Source organism: Pocillopora verrucosa, chromosome 3, assembly GCF_036669915.1.
Source record: "Pocillopora verrucosa isolate sample1 chromosome 3, ASM3666991v2, whole genome shotgun sequence".
NCBI classification, from domain to species: Eukaryota; Metazoa; Cnidaria; class Anthozoa; order Scleractinia; family Pocilloporidae; genus Pocillopora; species Pocillopora verrucosa.
In genome coordinates, this window is record NC_089314.1 from 17,431,157 (window position 1) to 17,451,784 (window position 20,628).

The 20,628-nt window shown below is 39.0% G+C and overlaps 3 protein-coding genes across 4 annotated transcripts; 2 read left to right on the forward strand and 1 right to left on the reverse strand.

The window, feature by feature from the left end:
- Positions 1–716: 716 nt before the first annotated feature.
- LOC136279614 (NLR family CARD domain-containing protein 4-like) lies at positions 717–1,397 on the forward strand. The gene has a single exon (XM_066163556.1). It carries the CDS (start codon positions 717–719, stop codon positions 1,395–1,397), a length of 681 nt encoding a protein of 226 aa, XP_066019653.1.
- A 382-nt stretch (positions 1,398–1,779) lies between these two features.
- Positions 1,780–3,393, forward strand: LOC131775444 (NLR family CARD domain-containing protein 3-like). The gene has a single exon (XM_066163557.1). The coding sequence runs from the start codon at positions 1,780–1,782 to the stop codon at positions 3,391–3,393; it is 1,614 nt and encodes a 537-aa protein (XP_066019654.1).
- A 7,612-nt stretch (positions 3,394–11,005) lies between these two features.
- LOC131771713 (mitochondrial import inner membrane translocase subunit Tim21-like) lies at positions 11,006–15,175 on the reverse strand. Of its 2 annotated transcripts, none has more exons than XM_066164578.1 (6): positions 14,846–15,175; positions 13,853–13,915; positions 13,219–13,238; positions 12,714–12,787; positions 11,924–12,023; positions 11,006–11,159 (listed from the first exon to the last, which is right to left on the reverse strand). In XM_066164578.1, the coding sequence occupies exons 1-6, from the start codon at positions 15,129–15,131 to the stop codon at positions 11,070–11,072; spliced, it is 633 nt and encodes a 210-aa protein (XP_066020675.1). In that variant the 5' UTR covers positions 15,132–15,175; the 3' UTR covers positions 11,006–11,069. The 2 variants fall into 2 exon arrangements, with proteins under 2 accessions (XP_066020675.1, XP_058943544.2); XM_059087561.2 differs by having other exon boundaries at positions 13,141–13,238.
- Positions 15,176–20,628: the final 5,453 nt, after the last annotated feature.

The following is a 20,628-nucleotide window of genomic DNA, read 5'->3' on the forward strand; positions in this document are numbered from 1 at the left end:
TATTCTCCTCTTGTAAATTCGTCTTTTCTCCAGGAGAGAAAGAGAAACAGAGAATCATCCTTTTCATCCAATACTCAAGCAACAAAGAAGATGAAATCCACACATAGTAAGATACTCACCTTTCAGGTACTTCAGGTCTAAAACAGTAATCACACAGCGGGTTAATAAACGTTCTTTATCGGACTTCAAAGCTCAAGCCCCCCTCCCCCCCCCCCCCACAAAAAAAAAAAAAGGAAAAAGAAAAAGAAACTTGGAAGTGCTATGAAGTAGCGGAACTCCAACAGAGGGGTTCTTTTGTGTGTGCAGTATTCTTATATCACTGTCTAACAAAAACCGATTGCAGCATCGCTTTGTCTTTTAAATACTCTTACAGATTCTACTATACTTGCTCTTACTATATCAGCTTAGTAATGATAGAACCGTAAAATTGTGTTAAAAGATGAATCCAATTCCACCATTTTGGAAAATGTAGAAATTATATTCTTTAGTAACGAAAATGTCAAATCTCCACATTAAAGAAGTATCTTTTCGTAGATATTTGTGAGCCAACCAATGTGATTGAGAGGATTCGGCAGCTGCACAAAACCCACGAAGACCGACTCCGGCCAGTTCCTTGGTGTGAAGAATTCAGTTTCAACCTGAATGAGATTTTCACCAGGCTCCGAATTGTAGGAAAAGATAAAACCAGAGGAGAAATGAAAAACGAGATCTTCAACATGACAGCTGTCTTCAAACCACATGAAGAATGCGAAAAGCCACGAACCGTTTTTATCGAGGGGGACCCAAGTATGGGTAAAACAACATATTGTCAAAAGTTGGCATATGACTGGGCAACTACTCAAGAAAACTTGGACAAGTCATTTCCAATGATTGTTCTGCTGCTAGTGCTAAGATGTCAAGATATCAAATCTGACATTTGGGAAGTCATCAGTGACCAACTTCTTCATGATGAAATGGATGAAAAATCGAAGTCAAACTTTTATGAGTTTATTCTTGAAAACCAGTTCAAGGTTTTGTTGGTGCTCGATGGCTTGGATGAAGCAGACCAAAGCAAACAAGAATTGTTCGTAAGACTCGCTCAAAGTAAACTGCTTCCAAATTGCCTTGTTCTTTTCACATCTCGACATGAGTCTGGTAAGGAAGTTAGGCGCCTCTGCGATACTCTGTGGGAGATAGTAGGATTCGCCAAAAACGACGCAGAAAGTTTCATTGGCAAGTACTTTGGCAAGGACGAAGACCTGGCTGAGAAACTTGTCACAGAGATTCGGTCAAGATCAGATTTGTGCAAACTGATATCCAATCCAAAACTTTGCTTTGCATTCTGTGTGAGGATTTTAGAGAAGATTTTCCAACCAGCAGGGAAAATTTGTACATTGAAATTACGCAGTGTGTTTTGAGGAGATAACAAGGAAAGAAAGGATCTCTAAGTCCCTACGAAAGTGAGGATTTAATACAAGTGTACGAAGAAGATCTTTTGTGCTTGGGGAAGCTGGCGTTAACATCTCTTCTTAAAGGCGAGCCATATATTGAAGGAAGTGCAGTTACGGGAAGCAATACAATGGTTCTAACCAAGCTTGGGTTTCTTTCTGTCCAGGCCGGAGGTAGCAGACGGAAGCCTTGCTTCCGTTATGGATTTCCGCACAAAAGTTTTCAAGAATTTTTCGCCGGTTTCTACCTTGCTTCTAAATTCGTACCTGGAGACACTGATTTGGACATTGATGTAACTGACTCAAGATTTTTGCGAGAACTGAGGCATGTTTTCCTTTTCATGGGTGGATTATGGTCTCAAAGTCTGAGGAGAGCGCAATATATCTTTTGCGTTCTATAACTAAACATGCTAACTCGCTAAGCCTCGATACTTCTTCTGATGGATTCAAAGAAGTCAATAGAAGAGTGGAGTCGGCATGTTCTTTCATAAGGGAATGTGCCAAGTACAAGAAAAGCCTCCAGCCCCTGTTGCTGCGTGAAGTTGGGTCTCACTTTGAAATCGTACCTTCATCTTTGAAGAGGTCTCGTCACTTGAATCTTATTCTTGAAAATCTCTCAGGCAATACCACCCTGACAACCTTAAACCTATGCAACTTTGTAATTTGTGACACCGGTGCCGAGTCCTTGCCTAAGTCTCTCTTAGACAACTCAGGTATAACCAATTTAAACCTGAGTCTTAATAACATTGGTCATGATGGTGCTAAGTTCCTCTCTGTAGGTCTTAGAGCCAAAACCACTTTGAATATTTTGAACCTGAGAGGTAACGAAATAAGTGATCCTGGTGCTGCTTCCCTCGCTGAGGCTATTTCAGGCAATAGGACATTAACCAATCTAAACTTAGGTTTCAATTGTATTTCTGACTCTGGTGCTACTTCCCTTTCTAAAGCTCTTTCAAACAATTCAACTTTGACGAATTTAGACTTGAGTGCCGATGACATTGGGATTACTGGTGCTACTTCCCTTTCCGAAGCTCTTTCAAACAACTTAACTTTGACTGATTTGAACTTGAGTGTCAATAAAATTGGGAATACTGGTGCTACTTCCCTTTCTAAAGCTCTTTCAAACTACTCAACTTTGACTGATTTGAACTTGAGTGCCAATAAAATTGGGATTACTGGTGCTACTTCCCTTTCTAAAGCTCTTTCAAACTACTCAACTTTGACTGATTTGAACTTGAGTGCCAATAAAATTGGGAATACTGGTGCTACTTCCCTTTCTAAAGCTCTTTCAAACAACTCATTTTTGACTGATTTGAACTTGAGTGACAATGACATTGGGAATACTGGTGCTAATTCTCTCTCTAAGGCCCTTAGAAAAAACACCACATTGACAAACTTGGACTTAGGGGATAGTGCGATTGATAATTCTGGAGTTGTTTCACTCACTGGGGCTCTTTCGGTGAATATCTCATTGAACTTGAACTTGTCTGGAATTACCTTCAATTATTCTCATGTACTTCCTCATGTTCAAAGCCGTCTTTCTATTACAAGGCATCAGGAAAATGACGGTTGTGCCGATCGTGATGATGGAGATGAGATATTTGATGACGATTCCAATTCCGGGAATAGCATTTATTCTGGTGGAAACGAGTCTTGCAGTGATGAATCCACGGGTGAAACTTGTTCTAGTTGTGACACGTCATCTAATGACGATGAGTCACCAAATAGTGGAGACGAGCAGTTTATTAATGACGCTGATGACGATGATGACTATGATGAAGTTTCTGGTGAGGCTTCCGGGAGTGACGCGTCTCAGACGTCTCAGAGTTACGACTATTTTTCCAGGAGTGACACGTGTTCCAATGTTGACCCGTCTTCCGGTGATAACAAGTCTCACAGTGATAATGAGGAGGACGAACAGCCTATTGGTGATGCTCCTTCTGGAGAAACGTCAGATTCATCTTGATAATAGCCTCTGTAATATTTCCACTGTGATGTAGATTTTCTTTTATTAATTCGAAGTTCTGTAGGAATGGAGATGCTAGTTTTAAACTTTCAAACTTTAATTATTATGGCGCGCAATTGCTGTACAATATTCACTTGAGTTGTTGCACACAAAGTTAGTATGGAACTATAACTGTATTCTGGGGAATGACTGTATCATAATGTCTGTTGGTAACTCTTAAGGCGTCCATAACAAATTCAATATGTTGTAACTAAGACAGGTTGATAGTCATGATCTGGTTGGATAATTCGACGTTGTGTCAATATATTCAGTGTGCACCATCCTGCCAATAAGAAGTTCTCACCTGAAAACTTTGGAGTTTAACGACTATATTTCTTTTCACGATTAAAAATATGTATTCAATTATTCATTTAACTGAGCACAGCGTCTGTTGATAATTGAAAAATGACTGCAACCGAAAATTTCAATTTAGGACGGTTTGTTTCAGAAATTACCAGAATTTCCCCGTTAAAATGTTTCAATGGTAAATGGAGTGACTGGTTTTCAAGATGTGTCAGATTTTTGAGAGAACATCTCCTTTGAGTTATTATCGTTTTCAATCAAACGCGCGGCAAGACGAGGGTGTGATATTTTACTCACAAGTCTCACAATGAAGAAGTTGCGAATATTTTTTTTTTGGTTTGTTTTATATTCTCTTTCGGAGAAAAAAAAAACAGGTCTTGCTTGAACTTCCATAGTTTTACGACGGATTCTAACAGTCTATTAAAATTATAAAGCTATCAACAGTTTTCCCAAATATTCCCTTTGTAGAAAGCGGACGTTAGGACTTTATGTTTGTTCTCAATCAAGCGGGGCGGCATTTAATGACTCAAGGGGTGTGATTTTTTCGCGTGTTAAGTTTTTGCTGGGCTTATGCATTTACGCTACGGTAAACAATTAATAATAATAATAATAATAATAATAATAATAAACTTTATTTACGTGTCAAATAAGATAGCAGTTTCCCACTAAGTAAGGACACCTAAACTAAACTAATCTAATCTCTATAAAACTATGCATTAAAAATTTATTGGAATATGATAAAAGAGCTCTTCCCATATAAAACTACCCTACCCCGAAATAGTAGACCCCATGTTTATAATACCCTACCCTGTATAATAAGATAATAACCTTAATATAATGAGATAATAAGATAATAATAATTACAATAATATGATCTTGATAATATTTAAAATATTTAAGATTTACATAAAATACAGTTCTTGCAATTATTCGAAGAGATTAAACTTTGTATATCTACTTTATGTAAAGCGTTTTCAAATTTTTGCAGCGTTCTTAGTGCTCTTATTTTTCCATCTAACTTAGACCAGATTACTGGACCTAAGTACCTAAGAGAGTGCTTACCATAGCGCGTAGTACTAACTTTAGGGATAATGAAATCATTGTTTCTTAAATTATATTTGTTGTTATTAATAACAAACAGGTTCTTGATATTATTAGGGCACAGATCATTTTTAACTTTAAACATTAACACAGCTATGTCATGTAATCGCCTATTACGTAAGGTTTTTAAATTAGCCCTCTTAAGGAGGTCGCTATATGATGATGTGCTATCACAATAAACAGCTCTAAGGGCCCATTCTTGTACCCTCTCTAATTTTCTAGAATCACTAGCTTTGCAACAATTCCATACAATACTACAGTAAGTTAAATAAGGCAGAATAGCAGCCTTAAAAAGTTGTAATTTAACCTTGGCTGGGATTAACTTCCTTAATCTATTAATTACACCCACCCTTTGACTGCTTTTTTTACAGATGTTACTTATGTGATCAGAAAAATTTAAATTATCATCAATATTTACACCCAATAACTTAATAGAATTATATGATTTAATGGCTGTTCCGTTAACATTTAGCTCTAACTGTTCATCATTTAGTCTACCTCCTTTCAATATCATTGATCCATATTTATCAAAGTTCCCTTTGAGAAAGTTCGTATCGTACCAATTTGTAGCTCTTTGTGCAGTATCCTGTAGTTTTGTTTGTAAAGTATTGATATCCTTGTTGATTTCGTAGAACTGATGGTCATCAGCATATATCCCAATTTTTGAAGGAATTCCGAACGTCAAGTCATTTTGGAAAAGATTCCATAAAAGAGGTCCAAACGAGGACCCTTGAGGGCATCCTTTCTTGACCCTTTTCCAGGAGCTTGCAATTCCACCAATTCTTAGCCTATTATAGCGATCCATAAAATATGATTTCATTAGCTTGATGCTCTCGATTTTAAAGCCATATGCCTCCAGTTTAGCAAGTAATAGAGAATGATGAAGACAATCAAACGCTTTACTCATGTCAGTACTTAACAGGCCAACGCTCATTCGATTATCCAGAGCATTTTTCCAGTCTTCCGTCAATGCTAGTAGTGCCGTTTCACAACTGTATCTCTTCCTGTATGCTGTCAGGCTATCGCTCAAACGTTCATTAAATTCTGCTGTAATCTGATTTGTAAGAAGTTTTTCAAAGGTCTTATTTACCATGATCGCTATACTTACAGGACGGTAATTTTCCATGTTCAAACGATCGTCCTTTTTATAAACAGGCACCCACTCGCTTTTCTTCCAGTTCCTTGGCCAATGACAGCTGGCGATACATTGATTATAAAGAGCGCATAACGGTGTAGCAAGCTCCGAAGAGCCTATCTTAAAAGCAATGGGTGGAATATTATCCCATCCCGAGGCTTTCCTGGGATTTGTGTCTTTCAAGATTTTCTGAACCTCCGGCACTGTTATAATCTTTGAATTGAAATGGTTAGAAATCACCCTTAAATATGCGTTGGTTTACGATAGCTTGAATACTTCGGTGATTTGACAGGTCAGAATCTGAAATATCGCTGGTAGGACCAATGTTATCTGCAATGGTTGAGAAATAATCAGCCATGGTCTCTGCGATATCCAACTTGTTGCTGATTATTGAATCATTGACCTTCAGATTCATGTCCGATGATTCCCTAACCTTTTTTGATCCAAGAAAAGGCATGAATGTTTTATAGAATTCATGTGGCTTACTTCCAAGGTCCTTGGACTTCTTCTCCCAAAAGTCTTTAATTGACTTACGTCTAAGTCGTGTGGCTTCATTCCGTAACTTTTTGTGAAGTTCCCAGTCCTCTTGAGCTTTAGTTTTGTGAAATCTTCCAAGTGCTTTCCTCCTTCTTCTAATTGCCTCCTTCCATTCTGTAGTCATGTAAGCTACGTCCCCATCTCCCCCATGGACCTCGACCATATACCACCTGTTGGGTGGTCATAGCGAGCCTTCCGTACCACTACATATTTCACCTAAGTTATTGCAGTAAACATGCACATGCTGCGTTGTCTCTACCAGAGGAAGCTGTATTTCTTCCTCAACAGAACTAAGGGGAATAACAATTTCCTCTCCTTGTACGTTTAACTTGATCTGAAACAGATCAAAGGATGTGTTAATAAACTGTACTGAGAGGGAATTTTACAAGTTAAAAACTGTCTTGCGCACTTATTCCATACACTCAAATGATAAGTTTAGATCAAGTACTTATAAATTAACTATTAACAATCCTGCACGGAGTTTAGATTTTCAGATATCCGTCGTCATCCGTGTGCACTCTACTGCGGTTTCAAGTCTCAAATAATCGGTTTTCAATACTTTCTCTACTCCAAACGTTTATATGTTTTACTCCAAAAGAATATGAAATATGGTAAAAACGAACATACCTCGATGGGAACAAACTCTTTGAGTCCTTTTAGCGATTGCACCACAAGGTTTTTTATCCTCCTCTTTTTGTTGTCTCTGGCTGCCTTTGTCAACTCGAAGAATCGCATTTGCTAGGCATGAAACGATGCCTTTTTGCGTTCTTGGGATAGGGCGTCATTTAGCTGGACGACCAAGGAGTTGTTCTGATGTCTTAAAAACTCATTTTCGCCTCTCAGTCTCCTGATTTCAGCTTCGTAAACTTCAATAAGTGGTAAGAGCGTTGTAAACGCGCTGGACACGGACGTAACCTTAAACTTTGAGAACATTTCTCTCGCCTAGATAAACGTGAACTAGTCATCTGTTCTTCTGTTAGGTCTTTTATAGGATTGTCGCAATGCTTAGTCAACCAAATCCCTAATGTAAGGCTGCACTTATGTTATGTTAATGTAACCAAACCAAAGTTGATGAAGCGAGAATAAATCTAGAAACTTTTGTTGAACAAAGCGTTGTTGTCGTCATTCATTTAAGTACTTTGAGCCTGCTTGAAGTTGGAGTGACCGTTCTACTTTTAAAAAAGGAAAAGCAGATCTTGCTCGTACAAGACTTTTCTAAAAACTGTCAAAACTGAATTCTAGAAATGTTGTTAAAATGAAATACTGCTGAAAGTAAGTTCTTCGAGGCTTTCGCAGAGCGTGTTTGTTATCACTTTTTATTTGTTCCTTTTGTCTTTTACCTCACGCGTGGCATCTAACGAAGGTGTGATTTTTTTTCATCGCTTTAAGAAGATGTGAAAAGAGTGGGAGAGTATAGCAGGTAATTTAAGCAATTGGCGAAGGGCTAACACTCGAAACGTCAGCTTTTTTACTCTTTACGATGGCCAGTTTACATTTTTAACTCAGTTGTTAACACTTAATTAATTACCTGTTTTTAATTTTGTCTAGTGTTTTCAAAGCACCTCAACGTCACATTGTCACGATAGGATTTCAATCGAGTTTCTGTTAGAAGGCGGTTTATAGCGCGGAAGAAAATTATGGGAGGCGATTGCGCAGCGCTTTATGCAAACTAAGAAAATAGGATAACTTTCGTAGCGCGAAATTTGATTGCCCTAAAATTTGGTAGATGAATCTGACAACGTCAGTGAAGTGATTGAATACACGTAACCTGTTGAGCAAAAAAAAGAGAAAGAAACTAGCAGAACATGACTATGCGAAAAAATCTCACCTCCTGCTATCACACAAAAGGATGAATAGGTATCAATTAGATGTCGGTTTGTGTAAACACAAAAAAATTGTGGGAGGAAATTATTCAGTTTTTCTTGCTTACGAAGCGCGAAATTTAAATATGCTCGGATTGAACAGTCGAGTCGAATGGGAGAAATTGACTTTTTCCACTCGCCATTGTTTTTTTTAACTCCTTTCGTTGAATTGAAATACCGAAAGGGAAAGATACCCGTAAAACTACATGAATAAATGACGCGCGAGGCTTCGGACGTTATTACCAGGTTTAAATCACACGCTAGAGGAAGGAGAATATGAACCTTTTTGTGCACATCAGGAACAAAATCGAGCAAATGACGATAGTCTTCTACATGATTCAACGGCGTGGTAGGCTTTGGACGTTAATACCAGGTTACACATGCTCTCATCACCTTTGTATCGCACAGTGAGCCTCTAATTGAATATGTCTTTGGCAAGTTTTAAGCAATATAGAGGAAAAAACGGTGACATCTCTTTACTTCAGATACGAAAGCTACAGTCGCCCCACCATCCACCCCACCGTAACTATTTGCATTCTAAAAAATCTACCAGAATCACCCCCACGGGGAGGATTTGTCTCATCATCAGCTTTGCCGATGGTTTAAATCTGCCGCTCGTATGATAATCGGAAATTTTGAAAATCTCGCGTATATTTTAAAGCTGTTTCCGCCATTGTTCCAAAGTAGCCATATACGGTCATTGTTAGTCGTTAAACAAAGCCTGCTGGACTTTAAGCTGATCCGGCGAGTGAAAAGCAACGGAGTCAGGAAAAGAAAAAATGTGAGGCGAATGTTCTTCGGCGCGGAGGCTGTCCAGTGCGCTGCACGATCGTCCTTATGCTCTTCTTTTCTCTTATACGAAAAAGGAAAGACAAGACAACAAAAGCGAAAACACGCTGTTGACAACGTTCAGTTTTGCAGCCGTTTTCCTAAAAAGCGAAACTGCCTTTTAATTCGACTAAAACTAAGCCGGGAACTGAAGCTATCGCAATTTGGACAAGCGATTTTTATCATTGTTGTAGGGTTCTCGTATTGCTGAAATTGTACATATTTACAGAGCACCTTCGGGGTATGATTTCGTTGCTCTTCACCAACTAATTATCTCAGTCGTTTACACCAACCTTAGACTTTATTTCATTATCAGTTCATCTGGGACTTAACCGACGAAAGGTTTGCATCGATACTGTAAAGCTTGGCATACAAAGAATATCCTGTTTGATTTCTCTCACCAGGAAGCTTGTATTCCTCTTGCTTAAAAAGGATTCGTTCACCAAGGAAAAGAATAATTCATTACGCTCTAAACTGTGGCTGTTCCACCACCTCGGAGATATGTCCAGAAATGCATGCATCAAAGAAAATGGCGAAAATTCGTCAAAATCGTCACATCCGCCGAGCTGATTTTGCTTCGACGAATTCGACTGGAATTCGTCAAAATAGTCAATTCCGCCATACTGATTTCGCTTTGACGAATTTGATTAAAATCGTGGAAAAGTCTAGAAAAGATACTCTGATCTGCGAGTAATTAACTATCCTATTTGTAAAAACCAATCCCCCCTAGCCCCAGGCCGCGCAGCCATCTATTTAGCTTTGAATTTTCGCGCGGATCTTGCAAATAAGAGAAGTGTGAACTCGCGTCAAAGTATTCGCAAGTACCTTTTTCAGCCGTATTTCAAAAATTGTCTGGTAAATTGCTCTTTCGTCGAGTTTCCCGTGTTCCTTGTGTTATTAGTATTGCCTTTGAACATATTTCTTGTTATTTGTATTTCCTATGTTACTTCCGATCTTGTAATTAGTCGTTCGGATCTTGATGTACTATGTTTGTAATACTTGATTTAGAAACCACCGGTAATGGCGTGGAAATAAACTCCTTTTAAATTTATCGCCGGTGCGTTGGTTATACTATTGATCTAAAAAAGTAATCATCGGTGAAGAAAAAATAACAGCGACAAGAACATAAACAAGTGCTCCAGTCAGTTAAGTCGTTTCGTACCCAGCTCGGTCGTTTCATACCCAAACTAATAAAGTATGTTTTTCATGTTGACAACTGGAGAAAAAATATTAGACATATACGAGTATAAAAAATAAATGTACGAATCAATCAGCGGTTTGTGTACGAACCGACTTAAATTTGGGTTCGAATCGACTGAGTTTGGGTACGAGACCAATGGGCAGGAAACAACCGTGAGCACGAAGCGACCGGATACAAATATAATTAGTCTGAGAGCCGGACTTCAGCTTGGTGTTGAGAGAAATACTAACACGGAAAGGACAAGTGCAATTCACCAGAAACGAAAGGAGACTGGTAATAAACTGGTGGAGATGGTTGATCTCTTGATGGCCGTTCTAGGCTTGCTACCTGTCCCACTTTGCTCACACTTTCATTCGTTTATTTATTTATTTATTTGTTTGCTTTGTTTTTTATTTCGGCGTTTATAACTAATTTAAAAGGGAAAAACGCTTATCGTTTTTTCATGTTTATCCAATTTTGCTATTCGTGGACGTCATACAAAAATAAATGAAAGAAACCAGCACGTCTAATAAGACTGTAAGCCTGTTTAGTTCCATGACGTTGACCAACATTACATACGTCACGGCCCACGTATCACTCAGCCGGCTAAAGATGATTTACTATAAGTTGCTCAATTTGTTGGTTGTCATCACACACTTGGATATGTTGGTTTTTTTTTGCAGGGAACACCTCATCGATTATCCAACACTATGATAGTCTCAGCAGGTGATCCAGAGAGTTCAACGAAGATGAATCGATAGTCAAAGCCCCCTCGTGATCCCTGGAACCGAAAAAGATGAAAATGAACACTTATATCCGTTCTCGTGCAAACTTAAACTGTGCCAGGATCTCAGTCAGCAGAAATAAGCCAGAAAGCAAGCGCGCGAAAAATGTCGAGGATCACGCAAAGAAGAAGTAACCGCTGTTTGTCGCTTGCCACTCTTTCGCATCTCTCCGCTGACTGAGTGCCCAGTGGAACAAGCCAGTGCTAACTACATGTTGAGTGCATTTTACAAGCTCAGGTTACAAGGGAAGGGGGCAGACGATGAGTTGATGCGTGTCACTGATTCTGATGGTCAGAATCAGCCATTTAAAACTGCTATTATTGCTTGAGCGCTCTCTACTTGAGGATTGTAAACCCAACACCAAAAGTTAGAACATTGGCCAATCCGGTTAACATTACTCTGGTTTCATGAGCATCAAACGACTTGGATTACGGCAAATAAACCTAAAAAAGGATGTTAGTTCTTCGCCGCAGGTAACCTCTTGGAAATGTATTACTTTTCCCTGGAAGTTTTCTATTACTCACTTACACCCCTGGATGGAGAGAGGTATCGGGAGAGGAAACACTATTCCTCAAGAACACCACAAAATAACACACTAGGGTTTAAACCCAGACCTATGATATGGAGTCCGCCACAGCACCTGCCAGGACACTGTGACTCCTTGACCAATCACAGAGTATGACCTAACAGAAGCAAGAGTTCTGCAATTCTGCTTTCAACACTCTGCCACCTGCTTCTCAAAACTAGAAATTCAAGTTACCTCTTTCACATCAACATGAACAGTTCCTTTCCGTTTGGGTCCCGACACATAAAACTTGACTCTCATGTAGTTCTCACCATCCACTAAATATTCTTGGTAGCTGTAAGAATTAAAAAAAACTCAATGTGAAAGTATAAAAAGAGTAAAACTGACTGACTCACAAAACTTCCAGAGTATTCCCCTGTGCCTGCAGCTTACAGAAACTCGAAGTATTGCAACTAGGCATGGATGGGTGGGTGAATATGAGTCCATCTCAAATTACCCATTGCAAGTAATTTTTAAGGTTTTCCAGACCGTTTACAAACATCTTGTAATACTCCTGAGTGGATAGAGGAAGTAGGACCATAAAGTGCCATGCCCTTGAACTTGAAAAAATTACCCCTGCCACGGCTTAAACTTAGAAGTTTTGAAACAGAATCCAGTGTGCTAATGCCAAGGCCACTGTACAGTATTTCCTACTGTTACGAAGGAAAATCAGTCAACAAACCCAAAATCAGAGTGAAAGAGAGGTATAAGAGTTCAAGAAAGAACCATGTTTTAGTCTTGACCAGTTTCTACTTACGTGAACATGCACACAATACATGGGCAAGGTGGATAAAAGCTACCAGTGAGTGGTCACTGGTTACCTGATGCTCCAGCAAATGCACATTGCTGCTTATGAAAATACTATCTTCCTGAAAAACCACACTGGAAATATTTTTGTGAATCTCCTGCTGATTCAAATCCCATTTCAAAATTTTGTATTTTCATCATTCTGAGCTCAAAGTATCTGACAGAATACAATAAGTACCTAACATGTCTTCTTCTTCCTCTTGAACTTGTCTCTCCATGTCCCATTATTGGTTCTCCAATTGCTTCAATTACCTGTATTGAGAGGCCATAAGATCAGTAATTATCTGAAAATTAGGACCCATGAACCTACAGAACTAAAAAAGCTAGCCAACAGTTCTAAGTTGTCTGGAGTCCTGATTTAATAGTGGGTTGACAGGAATGACCATCAATTTACCTGAACTCCTGAATGGAGGAAAATAACTAGTATTTTTGTGAGTGGTTATGCCCTAAACGTTAAACCCTCTTAGAATAACATGGTGACATAACAATTGTTCTAACTGAGAAATGTAACAAAGATTTTAAGATGCTGATAAAGGGTCTATGCTTCTTAGTGGTGGTTTTTAAGTTATGTACAGTTCACTCAAGCCAAGTTTTTCATTCCTCACCTCTGCACTTGCTTTGACCTTTTTAAGAGCTTTAGCGTAAACTTTATTTGCACTGAAGCCAAAAAACAACTCACTCACCACGAACCAAATTAAAATACCTGAAAAAAGAATATGCACTGTGTTTCAGCTCCCCACAGCACAAACCCAACTTTTTAACCCTTTCCACCCTAACATCAGTATGCATATCCTCTTTAACATTCTCTAAACATTTCCTAAGGTGCTGAAAAGGAGAATTTGTTGAACAATCAAGAGCTTTTTTCACACATGATCAGTTCCTTTATTCTCCTGACCCTAGTATTTGATTCAGGGGTGATATGGTAAGGAGAAATTAGATGCCAGTCACTCTTAGGGGTTAAAGGGTTAAAAGGACAATAACTGAGGATGAAGGTATTTTTCATAAGTCTCCCCCCCTTTCACTCCCTCCTGAATTTTGCCCACTCGCTTGGAGAAATGTTGTTGTCGATTAGGATTCAGTCATAAAGCTTGCATCTTAACCTTGAAGACCAGCTGATGTATTCTACTGAATACAAATTAAGAATGGGAAAAGTTCTAGCAAGTTTGATAAGATAGGAAGAGCATAAGCAAAAGGCACAATCCTCAAGTCTAGATGCTCAACTATTAATTCCACAGCAGCAGCTTTACCCTTTATATTTCCCTTAGGTCTGGATAAACTAATGAGTAAAAGTGATAATCAGATTATACTGACAGCTACCTGTGATGGCAAATCCAATGAGAATAATACCAAAGTAGCTGACATCTTTTCCAGCCTGTACAACTGGAGCAAAAGAGAAGAAAGAACATTATATAAATAATAAATAAAGTAATTCTAATTTTACTATCAACACAGGAACGCAAAGGAATGTAGAATGAAGGAGAGAAGAGAGTGCAGTTTCCTACTAGAGACATTTTAGCCAACTAATTTTTCGGAAAAAATTTCACTGGTAAGAGTACACATTCCATTCAAATAGGCAGACCCCCTTCCCCCAAATACTTGTCTTTTCTCTTAAACATGCATCCTCTTCCTCTTTCCCCTCTACAGGGTGCAGCTCAAAAGCCAGTTATGAGGATTATTTCTTCTGTTTCTCTACAGTTAAATTGTATGTTTATTGTTGCATAATTGTAATTTTCAAAATAGACTTAGAAAAGCTTCTGACTGTTCAAAAGATGGCAACTTCTTGACATCTGAGATCAGGGGGTATTTAATTTTGATCCCCTTATCCTCACCTAAATTTTTTTTTAGACTGCCTAAGTCTTCTGGAGTAACTGGTGTAAAAGTGAACTATTTTTCAGGAAAGGATGATCAAATTTACTTCCCTTTGGGAGATTTTATGACCTAGACAGGAGATTGAGAGATTTCTCTTGTATTTAGAGACCCGTGGATTGTCCCTAGTAGTGGTTAAACTTTTTAACAGAGAAGTATGGATTTCTATAACTGTTATTTTTATCCTGACTACCAAGGCAATACTACAGAATTATGTTATGACGATATGATATTGAGAGCCTCTAGGCCAAGGTACTCCGCCAAAAGCCAAAATCCAGCCTCAAAAATGGAATTAATGGATTCCTTTGAAATCCTTTTTCTGAATTAAAGATTATTACCTTGATCGCTCCTTTTAGACGAGGGGGTTGGGAAAGAGGTGCGGAATGGAGAGAATTATATTTCAAGGCAACAACATTTTGACGTTGATTAAAATTTTTAGCTAACCTTTAGCACCAACTGTCAGCTGTGTTTGCGGCTGCTCTTGTGATTCGACTAACTCTTGAAAAACGGAACTTTCTTTCTTATCTTGCGATGATTTCGCGGAGAAGAATCTAAGTCGAGGTCTTGGAAATGCACTAGAGCACGTGAACATGTCTTCTCGTCCGACTCCATATTTGCTGAGATCCTGCTTCCGAAAGACTAGAGGAGCAGAAGAGCTCTGTCTTAAGATGATAACTCTTAAGGGAATACCTTTTGGTAAAATGGTGTATACGTTTTTCCATGGAAACATCTTCGAAGCTCAACTTTCAAAAATTCTCCAATATAGACGCCATATTGATTTCTGATTACAATGTATCATGGGAGGCCTCGTCCCAGACTCCTGCAGAGCAAAAACTCAGGACTAACAAATTTGATTTTTTAAAGAACTTGAATGTAAATTGCTGTTTCTGGTGTTTTGTTTGAACGTGGCTTGCATTCATAGGAAAAATTTTAGCTCTCATAAGAGTAAGAATTATTTTGCAATCTACCTCAACAACTGTTAATTCCCAAATTACTGAAATTACTTGCCACCTCTAACTTTTGATAATTTCACGTTGTTGTTTTGTAGAGGACAGCCAAGGAATGTACAAAGTTTTAAAACGCACGTGCTGAGCTATTGTTCTGCCCATTAGATCTTTTGTTTAGTCACGTCTTCGTTGCCGTCGTCGTCGTGATTTGCCCAAGTCCCTATTAATCGGGCGCTACTTTCAACTGAACTAGGAAGCCAATGGTTGAGAGCGATCACCTAGATCACCTCGTTACAGAGATCAATGAAAAGCTTGTGGTGCCACTACCAGGTTTCCAGGCTCAGCTACTTATCCCAGGTAAATGACATTGTATTGGCTACAATAATTTTTGGATCAGGTTCATTTGACCACTCAGTGGTTTAGCACATAAATCACAGATTACTGTTATAGGAAAGCTTGGCCAGTTGACGGAGGAAAAATTGAAGCCGATCCATATGCACTACGGTGGTGATATGGCCATCGATTAGGAAGAGTTCACACTCGAAGTGAACAGATGAAGGTACCGCTAGTATATCAGGGAGCCAACCGATCCTCTCCCACAGACGTTGGTAGAAACTCTAGATGTAGCTAATGCTGCATTCTACCCAGGAATCTATGTATCAGTAAACACGCTCTTGACGTATCCTGTGTCGGCATGCGCTGCTGAGCGCAGCTTTAGTTCGATGAAAAGGTTGGAGACTCCACTACGAAACACGATGGCCGACCATCGCTTTTCATCGTTAGAAATATTTCACATCCACAGGAAAAAGAAATCGGTGTTGAGAGTGTGCTTGACCAGTGTGCACAGCACAAAGAAAGACGCCTCGCTCTTTACTTATAACGAAAAGCGCTGCTGAGCGCATGCTCGAGGATCCACAGCCAAAACAATGTTGTGTTTGCGCCAAGTTTGCTCAAAATAAGGGCGAGACGCTTTGTTCTTTTCTTGTATTCACACAACTATTTTGAACAAGAAATAAAGAACGCAGTATTTTTCGCTCAGTTTACTCAGGTTTCTAGATCATATGTACTTGTGCGCACTTGAAAAAATGACCACGCTACGCGCCTGCGAACAACTGGCTTCCCCATAATATTTCATTAGATGAGAAAAATTATGTCTTTAGAGAACCAATCAAGCTTTTGTTGTTCAATTAACGAAAGGTCTCCAGGTAAATCTATTTTGCACTTTCTCTGTTGACCTCTAACTTTTGAAGAGCTCAACTTCTTTCTCAGTTCGGTTGGCTACTTCCAAATCCTCGTCGTCTGCCGACTGTATCGGTCGTTTTTATACTTCTGAATAATTTTCTTCTGGTAGGGCCTGAATCGTTGGTACAGCACCAGGAAGAAAAATGACTACCACAAACAACAGAATGTTCGCACGGCTCGACGAAATCGGCTATTTTCACTTGAACAAATTTCACAAATTGTCGCCTCAAATATGCGTCATTTGGAAATCTTTGCATTGTATGCCCAGTTTTGTTTTAATCAGTACAAAACTGGACGACACAGCTCTTCACCATAATGAAAAAATTGAATATATTCAAGCAAACTGTAAGTAAAAAAATCATGACAAGACCGGCAAACAACGACTGTGGAGAAGACTCCTATGTGTCTCACACGATTATGAAACGAAACTTTGGAGGTTCCACCCGTAACGTCACAGGAAAGATGGCGAATGTTTCGAATTTGGAAGAGATTTTACGAAGTGAAAATGGACTTTTGAGAAAAAACGAATGGTATCTTTGGTGTACTTGATATATTTACTAAACATCTATGTGAAAAGAAAATGAACGTTTTATGGGTTTACATGCCCTTTAAAACCATCCGCTCCCTCAGCTGCAGTATTGTGTAGACCCCGCAATGATTTCCTCTGTGTGGCCCCTTGAACTTCTAGCACTCTCCACATCGTAGATTTACTTATCGGTTGAAATCCAGTTTCTTTTCGATGATCCATTTATTGATTAATGATGATGCTCTCGGCCACTGTTCGCACCACGTTAGGTATGACAAACTCTTCACCGTTCTCAAGTTTTATGGTGCGAGTATCGTAGGCTACGTCTTGATAGTAATATAGCCTCATAGTGAACTCTTAGAAGTGATTTAGCTGACGCTGTTGTATATGGATTCTATGACGCGGGATTTTTTCAATAGGCGCTCCAGGCCCCTCACTCTTCGCCTGTGCTCTTGCCTTCTTTATTTGTCTATCAGAGAGGTTTTCAAATTGCTGATGTATGCGTTTACGCTCGTTGGCTGAGAATCTATCAGCATAAATACTCATTATTTGAGTCTTAAGTGATTTTGTGGGAGTGTTCTGATAGGCGAATATAAGGGTTTGAAGGCCAATATCAATAGCTGTCTTGCACTTCTGTTCATGGTCTACGACCGCTTGGAATAACGCTTTACCATCTCTTGGAGGCATGACATCGCACACCAGCTGGTACGCTTCCTCAGCTTTTTGAAAAAATTCAGATTTTTTAGGAAAGGAGCATTTTTCCCAAAAATCTACTTGGGATTCCAAATGTGTAATCCTGGGCTTCTTTTACAGCATCAGCGAGGCTATCAATGCACGCACTGAAGACTTGAATTGGATCTTGGACACTTCCTCTCGCTGGTCTGAAATCCTGTATTTCTACGCTTTCGTCAAGCGCCAACACGGCTGAAGGAGTCCACATTTCATCATTGATACTGTGGGATAGCCTGGAAGAACTTGGTAATAGGTGAGCTCATGGCTAGTTTGAACTTCTCTAGAGCAGTATCTTTGCTTGGCCTTCGATAAAAGATATGAAGTTTTAGATGAATGTTTACACTTAACTTGGTAACATGCTTTCAAAGTCAAGTGGGCGCGAGTGATTAAACCTAGCACGCACAAGTGAGAAGTCACGCGAGAGAAAGACATGGCGTCTGTTCTCTCAGATGCTTGCTACAGGCTTTTCGCCGAGAGCCTTGTACGCAGGTTAACTATTTTAGCACTAGGAACATCTCTTTTGTAGTTTACAAAATATCTACAAAAACTGAATCGATACAAACAGAGGTATCTTTCAGTGTGTTTTGCAATTAACGTAACCAAAAGGCAACTACCTTGAGATCCTTGATACAGACAAGGCTCTAGTAAGCCTTGATAAATTACTTAAGTTATTTATTAACAATTACCGTCCGTAGAGCATTTTCATATTGGAAAAAGGTTATGTATCTCAGCTTATGTACACAACAGCATGCATCAATATCAAACGCTATTTATTCGCACAAACTCTTTTACCTCACATAAACGCAGGAATCACTGGCTTCTTTCTCTGTGGATTCCAAAGAGACCCAAGCCTTTTTTTTTGCACAGGAGCATTGTGCTTGTTGCGGCAGTTGATACAAATAACTGGACGTAGGAAAAAGTGGATTAATATACGAACGAGCGATTGGGGAAAAAACGGGAGAGATTGGTTGAAATCAGCCACTTATTTTAAATCACTTGTTCCTACCTGAACCTACGTGAACGAGAACGACATATATCTTAGAAATGGCCTTTGCCCCCTTGGAATCGCTACCAGGGTGTGTCGGATACTGGCACGCTGATCTTTGGCGCCAGAACTTCCCATAGGTGTGCCTATGCTTTGCGCAGACCAACATTTTTGCCATAACTGAGTCTTGTACATCGAACAGGCCAGCCCTTGCTAGGATAAGCTCTCCTTCCGCGACACTCTCTTTTAACAAATGGATTAAGGAGAGATGACTTTCTACTGAGTCAGTACACTGAAGTAAGTTAAACAAACCGGAAACTCATCGTGAGTCTCCGCACGAGCTTTCTAAAGGAATGCGACAGAAAGCTGAACATCTTATTGCGAATACTACTTCATGAATTTAGTGTTGTTAATCAGAGCAAACCAGTACCGAAAGAGGTAATTGGATTACAGCTAATGAGATTACTCACTTTACAACATAGATATGGCTAATTGTTGGAAAAATGAGGTGACACGTTACGAAATGATTTATTTTCGTTAAAAACGCGGGGTCCCTTTCCCTAAAAACTCTCTAAATTTCTGAATAGAACTGTCATAGAGACAGGTGTGCGGACAAAATTTTCTCTTATTCCTGCCGACTAGAATTCTGAGCCAAAAGACGATGTTATCGCTGATTTATTTAGATAGTAGAAGTAATTAAAGATGATTACACAATTGAATTACGTGACAGAGTCACTGGTCACGGTGTATTTTAATGTGCGCTGTTATCGCCGGTTACACTCAATAAAGTCCTGTAGTTTGATTCTGGAATGTTCCTACAGGTTGAATAGCATAAGCTGTCAGAGGTCAAATGTGAAATAGCAGAAGCCAATTATTTAAAAAAAAGAGATTACTATTAAAGGGGGTTGACTGAGCGCTAATCAAATTATGATATTCGATACGTTGTTGATGACGTCTTTCGTCACAAGATAGTGAAATTTGTCAAATTTTGGCCTTTTAAATTGCTAAAAGTATCAATCTGTGTGGTCTAAGAGCTCTGTCCTACTATATTTTCAACTTAAAATGGTCAAAATCTAAGATTTACTGGGCTACTTATGCGAGCTCCGCTTTTAGGCTTGGCTAAATCTATATATTAGAAAACGGTCGGAGTTTGCTCAATGAACTAATTTGCATAATCGGCTGTTACGCTAGCAAAATCGCTAAAAGTTTGAAGTCACCACGGCGAAGAAAATTAATAAGTGCAAGATGTTTTTATATTTTTTTGCTGCCAAACATCTTATTAGTAGAAATCAAGCGGAGTTTCCAATGGTCTGGTCTGGACTTGAGCAATATCAACCAAGAAAGGAGTACTTTTGACCAATTTCAGAAAGCTGTCTAACGAGTGTTTTTAAATAAATTATGACGAACCTCTGAATAAACAAATATCAAAATTAAAATGCTTTTTATTAACCTTACATATCACACAGTTTAATGATATAAGAGACATTTTGCTGCATGCGGTGTGATACGAGGACCGGGCTTTTTAACTTTTGAAATTTTCGATGTCGTAAGCGGTCAAAAAAGGGCCTTTTGCAGCTTTGACTATTGAGAGCTCTAAAAATTTTATTTTAACCTATTTCGAGAAACCAATGTGGTTTAATTTACTTGCTACCAACGATAGATTATTGGGCAAAGTTTGAGGGAAAACTTTGTTCCGACGCGAAATGCCCTGGACCGTTCTTACAGAGATCGCCACTTAAGTGTTTCATAAGCTTCCAGCAACATTTCTTAGATAATAGCAAATAGACATAACAAC

Excerpts from the sequence above, each read along its gene's own strand:
- LOC136279614 (XM_066163556.1), top strand. The coding sequence starts at position 717 with ATGACAGCTGTCTTCAAACCACATGAAGAATGCGAAAAGCCACGAACC.
- LOC131775444 (XM_066163557.1), top strand. The coding sequence starts at position 1,780 with ATGGTCTCAAAGTCTGAGGAGAGCGCAATATATCTTTTGCGTTCTATA.
- LOC131771713 (XM_059087561.2), bottom strand. The coding sequence starts at position 15,131 with ATGTTTCCATGGAAAAACGTATACACCATTTTACCAAAAGGTATTCCC. Across the intron at positions 13,916-14,845 it reads GCTGACAGTTGGTGCTAAAG|TTGTACAGGCTGGAAAAGAT; the intron begins GTTAGCTAAAAA and ends CTTTTGCTCCAG. Across the intron at positions 12,788-13,140 it reads AGGTCAAAGCAAGTGCAGAG|GTAATTGAAGCAATTGGAGA; the intron begins GTGAGGAATGAA and ends CTCTCAATACAG.